The sequence below is a fragment of the Carettochelys insculpta genome, chromosome 26 (assembly GCF_033958435.1).
Source record: "Carettochelys insculpta isolate YL-2023 chromosome 26, ASM3395843v1, whole genome shotgun sequence".
In the NCBI taxonomy this organism is placed as follows: Eukaryota; Metazoa; Chordata; order Testudines; family Carettochelyidae; genus Carettochelys; species Carettochelys insculpta.
Window position 1 is genome coordinate 8,729,017 of NC_134162.1, and position 16,132 is coordinate 8,745,148.

The 16,132-nt window shown below is 47.4% G+C and overlaps 1 protein-coding gene across 1 annotated transcript; it reads left to right on the forward strand.

Moving 5' to 3' along the window:
* Positions 1-2,175: 2,175 nt before the first annotated feature.
* Positions 2,176-13,197, forward strand: LOC142001918 (acidic mammalian chitinase-like). Its single transcript, XM_074977581.1, has 9 exons — positions 2,176-2,266; positions 3,732-3,933; positions 5,092-5,148; positions 7,966-8,128; positions 8,536-8,660; positions 9,114-9,237; positions 9,711-9,893; positions 10,478-10,594; positions 11,699-13,197. Exons 1-9 carry the CDS (start codon positions 2,263-2,265, stop codon positions 11,831-11,833), a joined length of 1,110 nt encoding a protein of 369 aa, XP_074833682.1. The 5' UTR covers positions 2,176-2,262; the 3' UTR covers positions 11,834-13,197.
* The last annotated feature ends 2,935 nt before the right edge of the window (positions 13,198-16,132 follow it).

The following is a 16,132-nucleotide window of genomic DNA, read 5'->3' on the forward strand; positions in this document are numbered from 1 at the left end:
TTGTCTCAAGAAATGGTGGTTAGCAGCGGCGGAGAGGATCTATGGGCAGTGTTTGAGTCTGCAGCTTCTCTCATGGTTTATCTATCCAATATTGGATGAGCATGGTCGCTTGCAATAACCCCATATCAGTCTATTTCTGAAATCTCAAGTCTGAGAGTTTTTCCTTCTAAGACAAAGTTCTTTTGCATGGCTTGCACATATGCTGTTGAAGAATGATGTGCCCTGTCACAGCAATCATTGCCAGGTATTTCGATCTGATGGTGTAGATTCCCAGGAGTTTAGATCAAAGTTGAATTTTTTCATGGCGGTTTTGCACGTATCCGTGAATCTTATCTTTGGTCCTCCTTTTGTTCTCACCCCACATGACAGTTCACTGAAGAATTCAAACACTAGAGTTCAAAATAACAACATTATTACATTCAATATGTAAATGAGCCCTGAAGAGACCAGTGTGGAACTACAGGGCACATGGAATCAGTGTATATTGAGGATATATGCCCTCCAAAATGTCTCTGGAAAAAAAACTGTCTGAATTCTTGTGGGCCTTCAACTCCCTCAGTTCCCTCCTTAATAGGGCACTGCTCCCAAGACATATTGCATTTCTGTCAAAATCAAATTGCTGGCACCCATACTTTACAAATTGTAGCACCCTACAGTCGTCTGTTGCAAAACTCCTTTTGTTGAACAAGGTTGTATTTGACTTATCCTCAGTTATGTTAACTGACAGTGGGGGGAGTTCACAACCATTGATCTCAATTCAGTCTGTCTGTGATGCATCCAGGTGTATTTAGAGCCTTGCTGTTCAACAAAACAGAAGGAAATAGACTTGGGGAGCACCCTGTAACTCGGGAGTCCCTTGGTCAAATGAGCCCAAATTTAGATCAATAGTTCTACTCTGCATCCCCAGGAGGCAGATTTTCCAGCAGTCAGAGAAGCCATTCACATCTTAGAACACTTAGTTTGAGTTTTAGAGCACATAAAATGATGGAAACCCTCTGCTGTTTTTCTGTAATTTGCCAACTTGATGGCTGGTGGCAGAGTTGTGGGTCCCTAGGTCTTCATGATGCAGGGAGGGGAACCCCAAGACTGGAGTCTGCTGAGGGAGAGCTGAAAAAGGCAAGACAGTCCCTGAGAGAGAGGTTGGTAAGGGCAGCCCCCCTTAGCCTGGTGCCAAGGATGCCCCTGCCCAGTGCTGGGAGAGGGGAGAAAGGGCAGTGGAAGGATGAGGTGTGGGGCACTGAGGGATGCCAATTGTGGGCTGTGGGCGAGGGGCCTTGATGCTGGCACTTGTTTGTGGTAGGAGGGACCCCCTGGACTAGTGGAGGGTCCTGCCACTGGAAGAAAGAAAGGCAGATATCTGGAAGGGCAGAGGTAGGGTTACCGCGTAAAAAAAAGGAAACCCCGGAGAGAGAGTGTATCTGTGTCGTTATCCACCAACTCCCATTGTTTTAATGTATTATAGTATATACTGGGGTCAGCAACTCCCAGCACATGAGCAGATTTGCACTGGCACTCAAGGCAGGAGCTCAGCCCCTGTCTCTCCGCCCCCACGCAGCCAGGAGCTTGCTCAAAGCCAGGCCATCTGTGGATTAACAAAAGAGCAGCTCATGCTGCCAACCTCCTGGCAAAGCTGGGCATCTGCACGGATTTATGGAGGAAGCTGCTCTCAGTAGGACTATTAGTGACTTTAAAAAGGATCCCTGGCACGCCGGCCATACCTAGAAGGTGAACGTTCAGACCCGGCTGTAGCTGGCACATGAATACAGGGTGAGCTGGGAAGGCCTGGTACAAACACCCTCCCTCTCAGGGGGGTCCCCTCGTTTGAAAGGTGCACTGTGGCTTGGGTGCCATCTGTCCCATATTGGGCGGGACGGTCGGGATTTGGGACTCCAAAAAGGCCTCCATTTTTTAGAAGGGACTCGTTGTCTTGTATTTACCCTCCCCCCAGCCTCGGGGAAGCAGGGGAGCGTGAGCAGCTGCCTCCTCCGTATTTGGGACAGGGAGATCTGGGCGCCCCGCTAGCCAGGGGCAGGGCGGGGCAGTGCCCGGTGCGGGCTCCCTGCTGGAGCGGCGCTGCCTGGGAGGAGGAGCACTAGGACCCCGCGGACCGCCCCAGCACCAGGAACAAGAACAATATACGAGGAAGCCCCCAGTCCCCACTGGCTCCACCCCCCCCCCCCGACGGCCGGAGCGACTCGCGCTGCAGCCGCCTGCAGGCGCTCTCGGAGTTCCCACGGGGCAGCGCGGAGCCTTCGCCGCAGCATGGGTAGGAGCCCCCCAGCCCCTGCGGGGTGTGCCGGCTCGCGGGGCTGCCCGCACGCCCGGGAAGGGACTCCCCGCTTCCCCAGCAGGCAGCCCCAGCGTGGTGGTTGGAGCGAGCAGTTCCCCCTCCTCTCTGCCTCGCTCCCACCCTGTCCTGTCCTGTCCTCCCGCACCCCCATCGCTCCCCCCACCCCATTGCCTCCTCTCTTGTTTCCTTCAGCCTCCCCATGGCCCCCCACTCACTGTTTCGCCTATCCCCGTAATTGCCCCTGTTCCCTCCCTCCCTCACTGCTGCCTCCGTTATCATCCTGTTCTCCAGCCCCCTCACTGTCCCCCTGCTCTTTCAGTTTAAGCAAGTAAGAGAGCCATGCGGCAGCACTGAAGGGAATCTGAAACACAGGCCCTGTTTCTACAGGAAGCCCTTTCATATCCGGCAGCCCCAGGACTGCGAGCTTGCTGCATATTCAGATGTTCTGGGTAACAGAGAGGTGCACATAGCAATCATCGTCAACAACCGCGGGCTCAGCACCCATTGGTGTCTGATGCCTCTCTCACTATTTCCTTTCACCTTTCCCTGTCCAGCGTGGAGTGGCTTAGTTCCTGTAGACTAGCTCTGCACCAATCTACTTTATCATCTACCCATTCTCCGTGGGGTCTGCCTGTCCATTATGCCAAATACCAGCATCTTGATTTTTCGTCGGTCGATCGTTCTGCAAATATGTCCAAATAGCTGTAGCTTCCGTTTTATAACCTTCTGCAGCAGGTTCTCTTTCGGCTGTATCTTCCTATGTAATTCCTCATTGGTGACCTTCTGCATCCATCCTATTCTCAGAATCTTTCTATAACAACTCCTTTCGAATGCCAATATTCTTCTTTTACACAAACAAAAAACAAGATTAGATATTAAGAAACAAACACAAATGTACTTTATTTATCAACGTAGTATTGTACACTGTCAACATAAGCTGTCTTTGCTGGATTTATTTGTGTTTACTGTCACTATCCCGTACCTATGGGAAAAGGAGCTAAAATGTACATATGTTTGCAATGCTGGTTAGTGGAGCATTCCCGACGATAGAATGCCAGATATGAAAGAGTTTACTGTAGTTTGGTACTTAGTAGCCAAGGAATGTGGGCTGGATTTTTAAAGGTATTAAAGCCAATGCTGAAAGCTGTGGAGAGGGGTCTATCTCCCTGGAAGTTGGGTGCATTGGAGCTTTGGAAAATCCTAGCAGGCACTTAAATAGCTTTCAAAATCTGCTCTCACCTGCAGTAGGAGTTTCAAGTTTACAACCCTGAGACCATCGGTCATTAATACCGTGTACACTGACAAGATCATGGCTCACAAATTTTAACCAATGCCATGTCTGGGGTGGCTGTCAGCCCATGAGATCAGTAGATTGACCCCACCCATGATGTGTTACTAATGTACACTTGTGCAACCATTTACTCTTTTCATTTTTTACCAGGCTTGGGCTATAAACTTGTGGGCTACTTTACTAACTGGTCTCAGGATAGACCAGGACCAGCTAAGTACACTCTAGAAAATGTGGACCCTTTCTTGTGTACCCATTTGATCTATGCCTTTGCTGGGATAAATAACAATGAGATCACCATGGTGCATTGGAATGATGACACCCTCTACAGACAGTTTAATGCCTTAAAGGAAAGGTTAGTAACATCTAATGTGTACAGGTTAAACCTCTCCAGTCTGGCACCCTCGGGAGTTGACAGCGGCCGAACTTGAGAATTTGCCAGATCACAGGAGGTCAATATTTTCTGGCATGTCACCAACACTTCCACTGCTGACTGGGCTCTTAGAAGACATTTAGGGGTAAATTACATCTAAATAACAGCACAGAACACTGAGAGTCAGGACTGGTGGCTGGAAACAAACTTTATGGGACCACGGGAGGCATGGCCACACCCAGGATAAGTGGTTGTCCAGCTAACTGAAATCATGTCGGATTATGAATGTTGCCAGACAAGAGTGTGCTGGATTAGAGAGGTTCAATCTGTATAATATTTGAAAGTTACAAATCTTAGAGAAATTCTAGTATTCCATATGATGTAGGTAGTCCGAGTATAAATCACGTTCTCTGTCATTAAAAAGTAGTCTTTTCTGGTATCTTTCATGTTAGTTTGCCAGATGTCCACAAAGTTTCCTAAAATAGACAGGGTCTGAATCGGACCCCGCCCACCAAGAAGAAATAAACAAAACCAATCCAAATGTAACCTTTTCCCAAGGGTTTTGCTTTTTGTTCATCAACAGGTAGCAACATAGGAAGCAGATGGGTGTTTGCTTTTCACTTGGTAATTGCTGATTAAAATTCTGCTTACACCAGGGTTAGGTAATTTGGGTTGGCTCCTCATACTGTGAAGGTGTAAACAGAGATAAGCTCGCTGGGAAAAGTTTAGAACTTGGTTTGCACTGCAGCCATCAGCAACAGGAAAGAGGAGTTCAAATCAGGAGCTCCAGAAAGGCCCTTTTGGCACTCAGATCCAGACATCAACGCCACAGAAATGTTGGAGGGGCTTTTTGAGTTTCAGGCCTTTGTTCAAATCCGTTTCCAAATGCATCAGTGTTGAATCTGTGCATGCAAATATCTTTCATGCCAGTAGTCTTCAGTGTCATGATGAGCGAAGGAGTAGGAGAAAGATTCTGACCTCACACAGAGGGATGTAAATCTGGAGAAATTTCATTGAGATGGAGGTGTGATTAGAGAAGATTGTTTGAAAACTGACAACAGATTTTTTTTAAAATCAACTGAGATCATATTTACATAATTTAACTTTTTTTTTCCCTCCAACTTTTTTCCTGCTTTCTAGAAATAAGGAACTTATCACACTCCTGGCTGTTGGAGGTGGAAACTTTGATAACCAAAAGTAAGAACTTTTCCCTTCATTTTTTAAGATAGTGGTGGTGATGTTTCTACATGCCTTTAACAGGTGTGCTGATTAATGAAGACAGTGGCAGTCAAAGTGAGAAAGTATTAACGCACAGTGTGGGATATGGGACAAGGGTGACAGTAATAATGACAACAATAATTATGCTGAGCTCATCAGAAAATCTCAAAACATTTTACAAAGGAGGTCGGGATCATCATTTCCATTGGGTATATCTAGGGAAATTGAGGCACCGGACCGTGATTTGACTTGTAGAAGGCCACACCACAGAGCAGTGGTAGAGCCGAGGACAGAACCCAGCTTTTCTGATTCCCATTGGCTGGTTTCTGGCCAATGGGAACTGCCTGTTTGCAGGGCAGGCAGGGCATGAAATACCCCCCTCTCCCCTGGGGCATGCAGAGAGCACATGGCCCCCACAGCCAGCCACAATGAGCGTCTTGTGGGCACTGCGGCAGGCAGGGAGCCTGCCCAAGGGACCTGCTGGGCTGCTGGCCAGGAGCTGCTTAGGTAAGCATCCTGGCAGCATTCCCCTTCCCACTGTACTGCAGCCTTCTGCCCTAGGCCCCACCCCTGTCACCCTTGGGCCCACCCCTTCCAGTGCATAGAACCAGGCCCTCCTTGCCCTGGCCCCCATAGTGGCTGTCAAGCCCTCTGCCCTCATCAGTTTTGTTTCACTTCTCTGTGCCTTTTCCAATTCTAATGCATCTCTTTTTAGAAGTGGGTACACCCAGAACTGCACACAGCATTCAGGATATGAGCATACCACCTTTACTGACATTCAGGCCCAGATTTATGGGGCCCTATGCAATACTATTAAACTGGTGCCCCTACTCCAGGTGGCAGCTGGGGGAGGAGGATTTTTCAGGGATGTGATTTTATGATCTTCAGAAACATGCTAATGAAGTATTTTTAAAGCAAATTTTAAACTCAGGTCCTGTCGACTAACATTAAATTCAGAAGCTGACAGTATATACCTGGGGTTGGCACATGTCTGTTACATGGCTTCATTACCACTTGAATGGCTCTTTCCCAGGTTCTGCTAATAGCTCTGGTGGGCTTTTTCACTTTTAGGTTAACGAGATCCTCTCTAGAGGAAGCAGAGCCACAGAACAGGGATAGGAAAAAGCAGGTGGGTGGACATTAAGACCCAGGGCTGGCCCACATTTTCAGGTGCCCTATGCTAGGGAGTATTCTGCGTATGGATAAGGATGTTTCTGTTGACATTTTGTTGATAAAAATCAAATCTTTCCAAGCCCAGATAGATCTCAAGCCTATCAAAGTCAATAGACCAACTCTCGCCGACTTCAGCACGCTTTGCGTCACATACTGTAGGATGAATCCTACAAGATGCTGAGTCCTTTGGTCCTATCCAACAAAGTACATACCTAACTTTAAGTATGTGAGCAGTGCAATTGACTTCACAGGGACTCCCCTGTACGTAAAGCTGGGCTTTGCTGGACTGAGGTGTGGGGGCTCTGCACCCATGACTGAGCTTTATGTTTAGACCTCCTTGGTTTGGATAGTAATTGATGGTTAGGTCATGAAAAGAGGTTGCAGTGATATGGAGGTGATGAAGGGGAAAGGTTTAGGGAAGAGAAATCTGGTTACAAAGGTTGAACCTCTCTCATCCGGCACACTTGGGACCTGACCAGTGCAGAACCAAAGAACTGCTGACCCATGGGAGGGCAATATTGTAGTAAGTGGGTCTTTCTTTTATTTCCCCAAGGTGAATAAAGAGCACAACGCTTGCACTGCTGCTAAATAATGTATGACTGTAGTGGTATGCCCTATATAAGCCTATGCCTAGCCAGAGCGTATCAGCCCTCCTCATAACGAAGTGTTGGTGTTGTTACACAATTTGACTCTATTGGCAGAAGGAAGGAAGTAGATAAAGCATAAAAATCATACTCGTGCTTAGCAGCATATCCAGCATGTCCACTGTGGGTGGGTCTCTTAGACCAGTGCTCAGCAGCCTTTATCACCTCGTGTCAGCACTTGTTGTAATTTCATGGCACACCAAATATATACAACCCAATCCCTTCCCCTGCCCCCAGAGCCAGGAATCTCCAGCCCTCACTTCTCTCATCTCATCCCCCTCCCCTCCTCCAGAACCAGGCACCCGCAGCTCCCTGCTATAACCCCATTCCCCACCCCTCCCTGAGAGCCAGGCACCCCCCACATCCTCCCCGCCCCAACTCACTTGATGCCAGTGACTCACCTGAGCCGCCACCACTGCTGCCGCTGCCATGTGCTGCTTGCACAAAGGGGTGGGGAGCATATGCAGAGTGGCAGACAGCACTCCCGGCATGGGGCTCTGAGGCACGCTGAGCACCGCTGTGCGGCACACCAAGTGTGCTACAGCCCACCGGTTGCAGAGCACTGTCATATAAGACATTTTGGAGTAATTTAAAGGGAAATAAACTGAGAGTCAGGACTGGTGGCTGGAAACAAACTTTATGGGGTTGCCAGATACTTGGTCACACCCATGGGCAGTGCACATCCGGCTCACTAAAGTCATAGCAGATTACAGATGTTGCCAGATCAGAGAGTGAAGGACTAGAGAGGTTCCACCTGTAATTAAAAACCATTAGGCATCATCAAAGAGACAAGACTGTTGAGATAATGCATGAGGTGATGGAAACTATAGGCCAGGCCTTCAGCAGGTGGAAAATAACATAATGCTATTGACATCAGGGGAGTGACTTTGATTTAGGATCTGGTGGGCTGGAATAATTGGAGGACCAAAAGTGGGCGGTGCTAATAATGCAGTTGTCAGACAAAAGTTATTTCTTCCAGATTTACTGCCATGGTTTCGTCACCTGCTAATCGTGGAAAATTCATCAATTCAGTGATTAATTTTCTCCGCGAGTATAATTTTGATGGGCTAGACCTTGATTGGGAATATCCCGGTTTCAAGGGCCCCGCAGAGGACAAGCATCGCTTCACCCTTTTGGTTCAGGTACAAGAGCACTGTCGAGAGTCTGATTCCAAGCTCCTCAAAGTTACTGAAACAGCTAAGCTACTCCCTGGTGTGTAGCCCTGTCATTTTTCAGTTGTGCCTGAAAAGGGCTTGGGTTGAACTGCAGTGTCCAGCCAGTTTGGAAGCTGTTGTGGATACAGCTGTAGCAAACTAGCTACACTATTCTGAAAACATATTTATTGTTCAAGCCAGCCAGCCATGATCAACGGGCCAAATAGCCATATGTGGCTAGTGGCTCATGTGTTGGACACCAGGGTCACAGGCATTTGGAGTAGTCAAACTATTCGCAGATATTTTCAAGTTTTTTAAAAAGGTCTAATTTCCATGAAATTGTTCTTCCTCTCAAGCTAACAGGACTGTTGTTGCTCTTTGTTTTATACTCATAGGAAATGATGGCGGCCTTTAATAAAGAAGCCCAAAGAACAAACCGTGCAAGGCTGTTGCTTTCAGCAGCTGTGTCTTGCAATAAAGAAATCATAGACGTCGGATATGAAGTTGCAGCACTGGGGGCGTAAGTCAAATGATTTCTGCAAGGTGGAAAAAATGCTACAACTTCCTGCTAGCAAGGCCATAAGGAAAAGGCTGTGTACTGTTGGGTCTATTGGCTTTATTTTGAATTTATTGACACAGTCCCAGAAGATGCCATTAAACAGTGTTTCCCAAACTGTGTTCCGAGGGCTGGTGTGTGTGTGTGTGTGTGTGTGAGTGGGGGGAGACGGGGACCAGTCGGGTCTCCAGCAGTGATTTAAAGGGCTTCAGGCATGCCCTTGATCCTCCCCCACTCCCACTCTCAGTGGGCCTGTCCAGTATCTACTGATGATCCTGAGGGACTTGCTGGCTTTATGACAGCCTAGCTTTTCCTGTGCTGCTTTGGTCTGAGTGTTCTCAGACCCTTCAAAGTTAAAAGTCGTAGTCTTTTAGAAAATAGCTCTCTTACTGTGGCAATTGTTTTGTTTGTATTTAGGAGTCTTGATTTTATCAACGTGATGACCTACGACTTCCATGGAAGTTGGGCACCTGTCACAGGACACAACAGCCCCTTGCACAAAGGCTTATATGACTATGACAGAGTTCCATTCTACAACTGTGTAAGAAAACAAGTAACAATAACAAGTAACAAATCAAGTACCTACAAGGGTGTTACAAGGAGGAGGGTGAAAAGTTATTCTCCTTAGCCTCTGAGGATAGGACAAGAAGCAATGGGCTTAAACTGCAGCAGGGGAGGTTTAGGGTGGACATTATGGGGAAAAAAAACTTATGCACTGGAATAAATTGCCTACAGAGGTTGTAGAATCTCTGTCACTGGAGATATTTAAGAACAGTTGGATAAATATCTAGCAGGGATACAGATGGTGCGTGGTCCTGTTGTGAGGGCAGGGGATTGGACTTGCTGACCTCGCAAGATCCTTTCAAGTTCCATGATTCCATGTTTCTGTAATTTTGGGCTAGATCCAAGGACCACTGAAATCAATAGGAACATTTCCACCAATTTCAGTGAATCAGGGCCAAGCTTTGCTATTTGGGGTGACAGTCAGCATCGTGACGGGTTTTCTCCTGGCAGGAATATGCTATGAAATACTGGCAGGACAATGGTGCTCCAGCTTCAAAACTCATTATGGGATTCCCAACGTATGGACGAACTTTCAAGCTTTCTACGATGGATACTAGGGTTGGTGCACCGGCTTCTGGGAGTGGGTCTCCTGGAATCTATACCTGTGAGCCTGGCATCTTGGCTTACTTTGAGGTATGCATCTCAAGAGAGTTGTAATTTCCATGTTCCAAATTATTATATGGCCCCCATAGCACCTATTGTTAATGTATTTTTCCTCTTGACCCTCTCTGAGAGGCAGCACAGGGATATTATCCCTGTTTTACAGAGAGAGTTGCCCAAGGTCATACCCTGGTGGAGCAGGGACCTGAACCTGGGTCCCAGCCAGCATTCCTTGTAAGCTGAGCTCTTGGGCAGCTGCCCAGGAGAGATTCAGTTGCCACCCAGCTGATTAGCAGAGCTCCCACAACCACCCACATGGGCAGTATGTGTTTCTATGGTGTGGTGCATCTAACAAAATTTATCCCACCCATGGATGTTAAAAATTGGAGGGAACACTGATCCCAGCCAGCGTACTAACCACCGGACCATCATTCCTCCCTACAAGATTTATCGGGCAAACTTGCTTTTTTATTTTTGTTTTTCTTGTATGTGACATAAATTTGTTGCAATGGACAGGACTATACATGGTTTAAAAGTCATCTGTCCAAACCTTTCTATCTCTTGTTTATAAATAGTGAATCTGGCTCCCTGCATGTTCATGACTTTTGTTTCCACAGGTTTGTACATTCTTAAATGGAGCCACCACCAGTTGGATTGGAGAACAGGAAGTCCCCTATGCCTTCAAAGATGGCGAGTGGGTCGGATATGACAATAAGAAGAGCTTTGAGATCAAGGTGGGTTTTTGTCATTTGCAAGAGATGCTCATTAGAGAACCTCAAAAAGAGGAACATATAAGTGTCCCATGGTAGATTAGACAACAACACCGTCACACTGGGAGGGGTGGTCTAGAAGATGTGGAGTGGTTCAGTTTCCATGAAGATGAAACTGCAGATCTTTCAACACAAATGTGAAGAGGGTGCTCTTGTATGGATGCAAGACCTGGAGTACTAAAAAGTCTTCAAACCACCAGCTACAGACAGTCTTAAACAGATGTCTGAGGCACATCCTTCACATCAGGTGGCAAGACTTGGTCACAAATGAGGAGCTTTGGAACAGAGCAGGACAAGAACCACTTGACGTTCAAATCAAGAGAGGAAAGTGGGGATGGCGAGGCCACACTCTCAGAAAACCATCGTACAGCATAGTCTGTCAAGTTCTCACGTGGAACGGTCAAGGAAACCATGAAAGAGGAAGGTCTTGGACCATGTGGAGAAGATCTACTGAGAAGGACAACAACTGGGGTATTCCTGGAGTCAGCTGGAAGTTTTGTCCCAAGACAGAGTGAAGTGGAGGAGACTTGTAGACGACCTGTGCTCCACTCGGAGTATCAGGGTTTACAAATCCTCCAACGATGTAAATCCAGTGGCTGAAGAAGTTGGTAGAAATATGTCACTTTCCTCCAGCTGAGGGTGTGTTCCTCTGAGCATACCATGATAGGAATGGAGGGGTGGTACTTGTAATGAAAACGACTGAAAGCTCCAGTGGAGATGTTATGTTTCTTACTAATTTTTATATAATTGAAATTGCACTAAAATACTATTGAAATCTTTCTGGAGAAGTCCACTGGCCAGGCCTGCACTGTGATTAAACAGACAGAATTGGAAATAACAGAGCTCAGAGTCAGTTTCTAGCAATCCCAGGTGGATCCGCCACACAAAGATTATCCCATAAATATTTCACTGAAGTCTGTTCCATATGTTCTTGCTGCACTGGGCATTTATGGGTTAGGGTTAGAGATGGAAAAGACTTCCTAGAGGTCATCTCTTCCCTAAGGTGCATTCTACATGCTAGTTTTAGATAGTGGACTTTGCACATAGCTGTCTGTGCTTTTTCTGCAGGCCAGGTTCCTGAAGGCGAAGCGCTATGGAGGAGCCATGGTTTGGACTATTGACATGGATGACTTCTCTGGCTATTTCGATGGTGCAGAAGCCAACCCGCTTATAAGGAAGCTGAACGAAGTCCTGAGAAACTGAGAGACAAATAATTGGCCAAACAAGGAGCACAGCAGAGAAGACAACATTGTATTTCTTATCCAGTGACCTAATCCAATATCCACTGAAGTCCAGGAGAGTTTTTCATAGACCTTAATGGATATTGGATCAGGCCCTTTTTGCAGAAACTCAAAAAAATCTGTTTCCTCCTCTGCTTTTTTTAAATATTCAATTCCTGTAAATAAATCTTGTACTGACAAAGCTGTTTGCACCAGGGTGGGCAAAATACAGCCCTCGGGCCAGGATCTAACCAGCCATGCAGTGGGAGCCTCAGCCAGGTTCCCTGTCTGATCCACCCCTTGTATGCCGCACAGAGCAAGTCCTTGAATCCCATGAGCCTGCGGAGGGGGAGAGGCTTTGTCCATTGCTTCTGCCCCCAGCACAATCTTGCAAGACAGGCAGCATGTGTGGCCCCTGCAGTTGGCTGTTCTGAGCGTGTGTTTGAACAGGACAGGCAGTGAGCCTGCCCAAGGGACCTGCTAGGTCTTTGGCCAGGAGCCAGCCAGGTACGTGCCTCGCTGCTCGAGCCTGCCTCTTGCATGCCAGCCCCTCTGTCCCTCCCTCCCCACAACCCTCTGCCCCCCATCTCCTCCCAGACCCTGCACCCCCATCCCTTCTCCCTGGTCACAACCCAGATCCTTGCATCCTCTTACACTCCTGCCCCAGGTCACTACCCATCCCAGACCCTGCACTCCCTCCTACACTCCTCCTGCACCTTTATGCCCTCCCACACTCTGCACCCCTTTCTGTGCACCAGTCTCTTGCCCCAGGTCACAACCCCATCCCAGATCCCACACCCCCTCCTACACTCTTCCAGGTCAGAATCCTCTCCTGCACTTTTACCCTCTTCTGCACCCCTGTGTTCTGACCCAGGTCACAACCCCCTTCTTCACCCAAACTCTCACAGATCCATATTCTGTCCTATACCCCTGTCCCTTACCTCAAGATCCCATCTGCACCCAACATCCATCCCAGGCCCTGCACGCTCTCCATTAGCATCATGGAAGAGTGTGGCCCTTGACCACTTAGTGAATTCTTGGTGTGACTCCTGCGGCAAAAATTATCACCCAGCCCCGAGTTACTTCATTCAGTCTGTTCCTGAAAACCCATTCCATATGCTGCCATAGGCTCTGTACAAACCCCCTCATGAAACACCAGAGTGATTCTAATTATGTGAACAGTATGCTTGTGGTCAGCAACCTTTCCAAGGCAGAGTACCGAACTTGACCTTTTGAATTCTGTGTGGTCCCCCTAATGCCAGTGATACTTTTAAAGTCACCAATAGTCCTACTTACAACAGCTTTTCATTAACAAATGAATAAAGATGCAGAGCTCTACCATTTAGTGTGATCCTTGGCCTTGCTTTGCTTTGGTGAGTTTTGCCTTGTTCACCCTCCCTCCTCCCCACCTTCCCCCTATTCCTTGGAGGCTAAAGCCCTGCACTCCCTGCTCCCCAATCCCAGCCCTACAGTGGAGAAGGAGCCGCCCCCTCTAGAAAGGCCACAGGGCTGAGGCAGTGGGTGGTGGGCAGAAGGGGTTGGCCAGCACCCTTCCTGCCCCAAGCCGATAACCAGCTGTGCAGCCTCAGCCACCGAGCAGGGTTCTGCATCCTCCAGCATCCACCGACTTGAGCCTGGAGGGTGCATCTCTCCCTCTCGGCAGGGGCTCGGCCTGGCTGGCCCTGCACTGCACCATGTTTACTTGTCCACAGTGGGGTCCTGCGGCTGGGGGTCTGACCCAAGCCCATGCTCTGGTGGGAGTCCCTCAGCTGGGGCTCTGGGCCCTCAGTTTTCTTTCCAACGCCACAAAGATGAGCTATTTTATGATTTCACCACTGCCTTTTATGGGGTGTCTTGCACCTGCTTCTGAAGAACCTGGTGTACTGGCCATTGATGGGGAGAGGATTTGGGACTAGACAGGCCACTGGTCATCTATTTTCACTTCCCAGGTCAGCAGGTGGCAAGAGATCATGTTTGGAAGCCTAAAGTGTATGAGTCACCTTGATGCAGCTGTAAGGTCAGCTGATTTGAATAAGGAACAATTATTCCAGGAAAAAAATCTGGTCTGTTCTTCACCTGAGGGACACAACTAAGCCTAATGTGAGGATGTAAGAGGCTAATTCTGTGATGAGCAATAGGGGAGAACAGTGCTGCTGGTGGGCTGGTGCTCTGCCCCCTCAGTCAGGGGAGACTGAAGAAGAATACCTTGTATTAATGAATGTTACTGATACCATGCAAGTTCCAGCCTTGCTTCTGTAGATGTTTCTTTGGAGCTTTGTCGGCTTGGAAGAAAATGGGAGATGAGTTTTAGCACACTGGCTAGCTGTTCTCCAGCCTTTTTCTAAACTGAGTCAAACAATAGCAGCATTTGCACAGTGCAGGCACAGTGTTGTGCCAAGGAGCAGCGATTGATGCAGCAGGTAAGGAAGAGTCTGGACGGTAGGAACTGAACCATGTGGGTGGCTTGGAAGAGAGGAGTCACCGCTGATGAATAATAGGGTTGGGAGTCAACGTGAGGATGTTTTCCCAGCCTAACTAAGAAATCTGTTCTTCCCAGGTTCACTACCACGCTGAGCATGGCTGCTGAACACAAAACTTTCATCAACTGTCTTTGGGTACATTTATCAGTGTGGGTTTGATGGGCTCGACCTGGACTTTGAATACCCACATTCTAAGGGCTGCCTCTCTGAGGACAAGCATTGCTTCATCCTCTTGGTTCAGGTGAGATGCCACCATTTATGTGGCTAGCACAGCGCGGCTCTGGCAGCGACGTGGCCTTTGACTGAGGTAAACATTAAATAACTGTGTCATAAATTCCTAGGTTCTGAGGAAGAATTAAAACTACAAGAAAGTGTAATTTTTATTCCACAATTCCCAGAGAAGTCTAGCACACTGAAATAAATAAATCTAAGACTTTGGAAGGTTTCTCCATTGAGAGAAGAGCTGAAAGATTTCACGTGGTTCGCTTGGTACATTCACAAGGTAAGTATTTCCCTGTGACAGTGAAGGCCTTGGTAATTTGACCTATGCACAAACTTCCAGGTAAATTCCTGTTAACTGTAGCAATCCCATGATTGTACTGCAGCTGTTGCACGCACAAAATGCACCGAAGTCAGTAGCTTCTGAATGAAATGTATGAAAAGCAAGATAGGGACGGGTGCATAATGTGACTTTCCACAGTATGCACACATTACCTCCTTGTCCCTGATTTCCTGAAATAATTTAGATAAATCATATTCTCAAGAAAGACTACACATTTCTGAGTGTGATCTTGTAATGACAGGAAGTGCAGTTACTATGAGAACTGTTAAGTTTTCTGACAAAATATCTGCTATTGCTGTTAAAGCCTCTGTGTTCAAAGCTATAACCTCCAAAGCTTTCAGTATGACAAGTGTTTTCCCCTGTATTACAATGTGTTCAGAAAATAATACAGGCTGGGCATAGAAATTATCTGTCAGAGTGGTTTATACCGCTGCCCCTCACTGTAGCAGCTGAGCACTTCCAAGTAAAATACGTACCAATAACAAATTCTGGAATTTCTCTCACTTCTTTCCATTTGGCGAAAAAGGCTGTGCTTGGGACTGGTTTTTTTTTCTTTATTGTTAGATTTTATTACTTTCCTTTGGGGAAAGGACCGGAGGGCTTATAGCTAGAAGGGGGTATCGGTGTTGGAAGATCTTTCAAGTGGTAGAATTACTAGTTTCAAAATCCGTTTATTCTTGTAAGTCTGCCAGGGAACAGGAAGAAGGAATACAGGAAATGGACAAACATCTGCCTCTTCAACCCCTCCCTAGCTCTTCCCCAAAGCACTTAAATGTCATGAATTCCAGCTTGTATTGGACATCTGTGCTGGAGCTGCTTGTGTTTTTAAGGTCATTGACTCTAAGCAGATTGTCCAGATCCGTAGCCAATGACCTGGCAGCATCTGCTTTTCATCACAATCTCTGTGAGAGAGCAACGTGTGGTTCTGCCCAGAACCTTACAGGCATGTAGAAGCCTATCTCCTGTTGATTTCAATCAATGTGACTAGGAGCCTCTGGTTTATTAGCTGAACATAACCACCAGGGGTGGCTGGAAACACAGCATCAGTAACACAGTACTCTTTCCACTCCAAATATAGCCACTAGGGTCTGAGCCTCCCCCACTTATTCCTGCACATTCTGATTTGCTGTATTTTACACCCACCTTGCACTACAGTCTGTGCCAGCGCAAGACCCAAGGAAGTAAAGAATCAAAACCACTAGCACCAAAAGCCAGGCTGTTATTTAAACTCACCCCCGGA

Coding starts and splice junctions, on each gene's coding strand:
- LOC142001918 (XM_074977581.1), top strand. Junction 3,934..5,091: donor TTTAATGCCTTAAAGGAAAG/GTTAGTAACATC, acceptor CCTGCTTTCTAG/AAATAAGGAACTTATCACAC. Junction 9,894..10,477: donor GCATCTTGGCTTACTTTGAG/GTATGCATCTCA, acceptor TTGTTTCCACAG/GTTTGTACATTCTTAAATGG.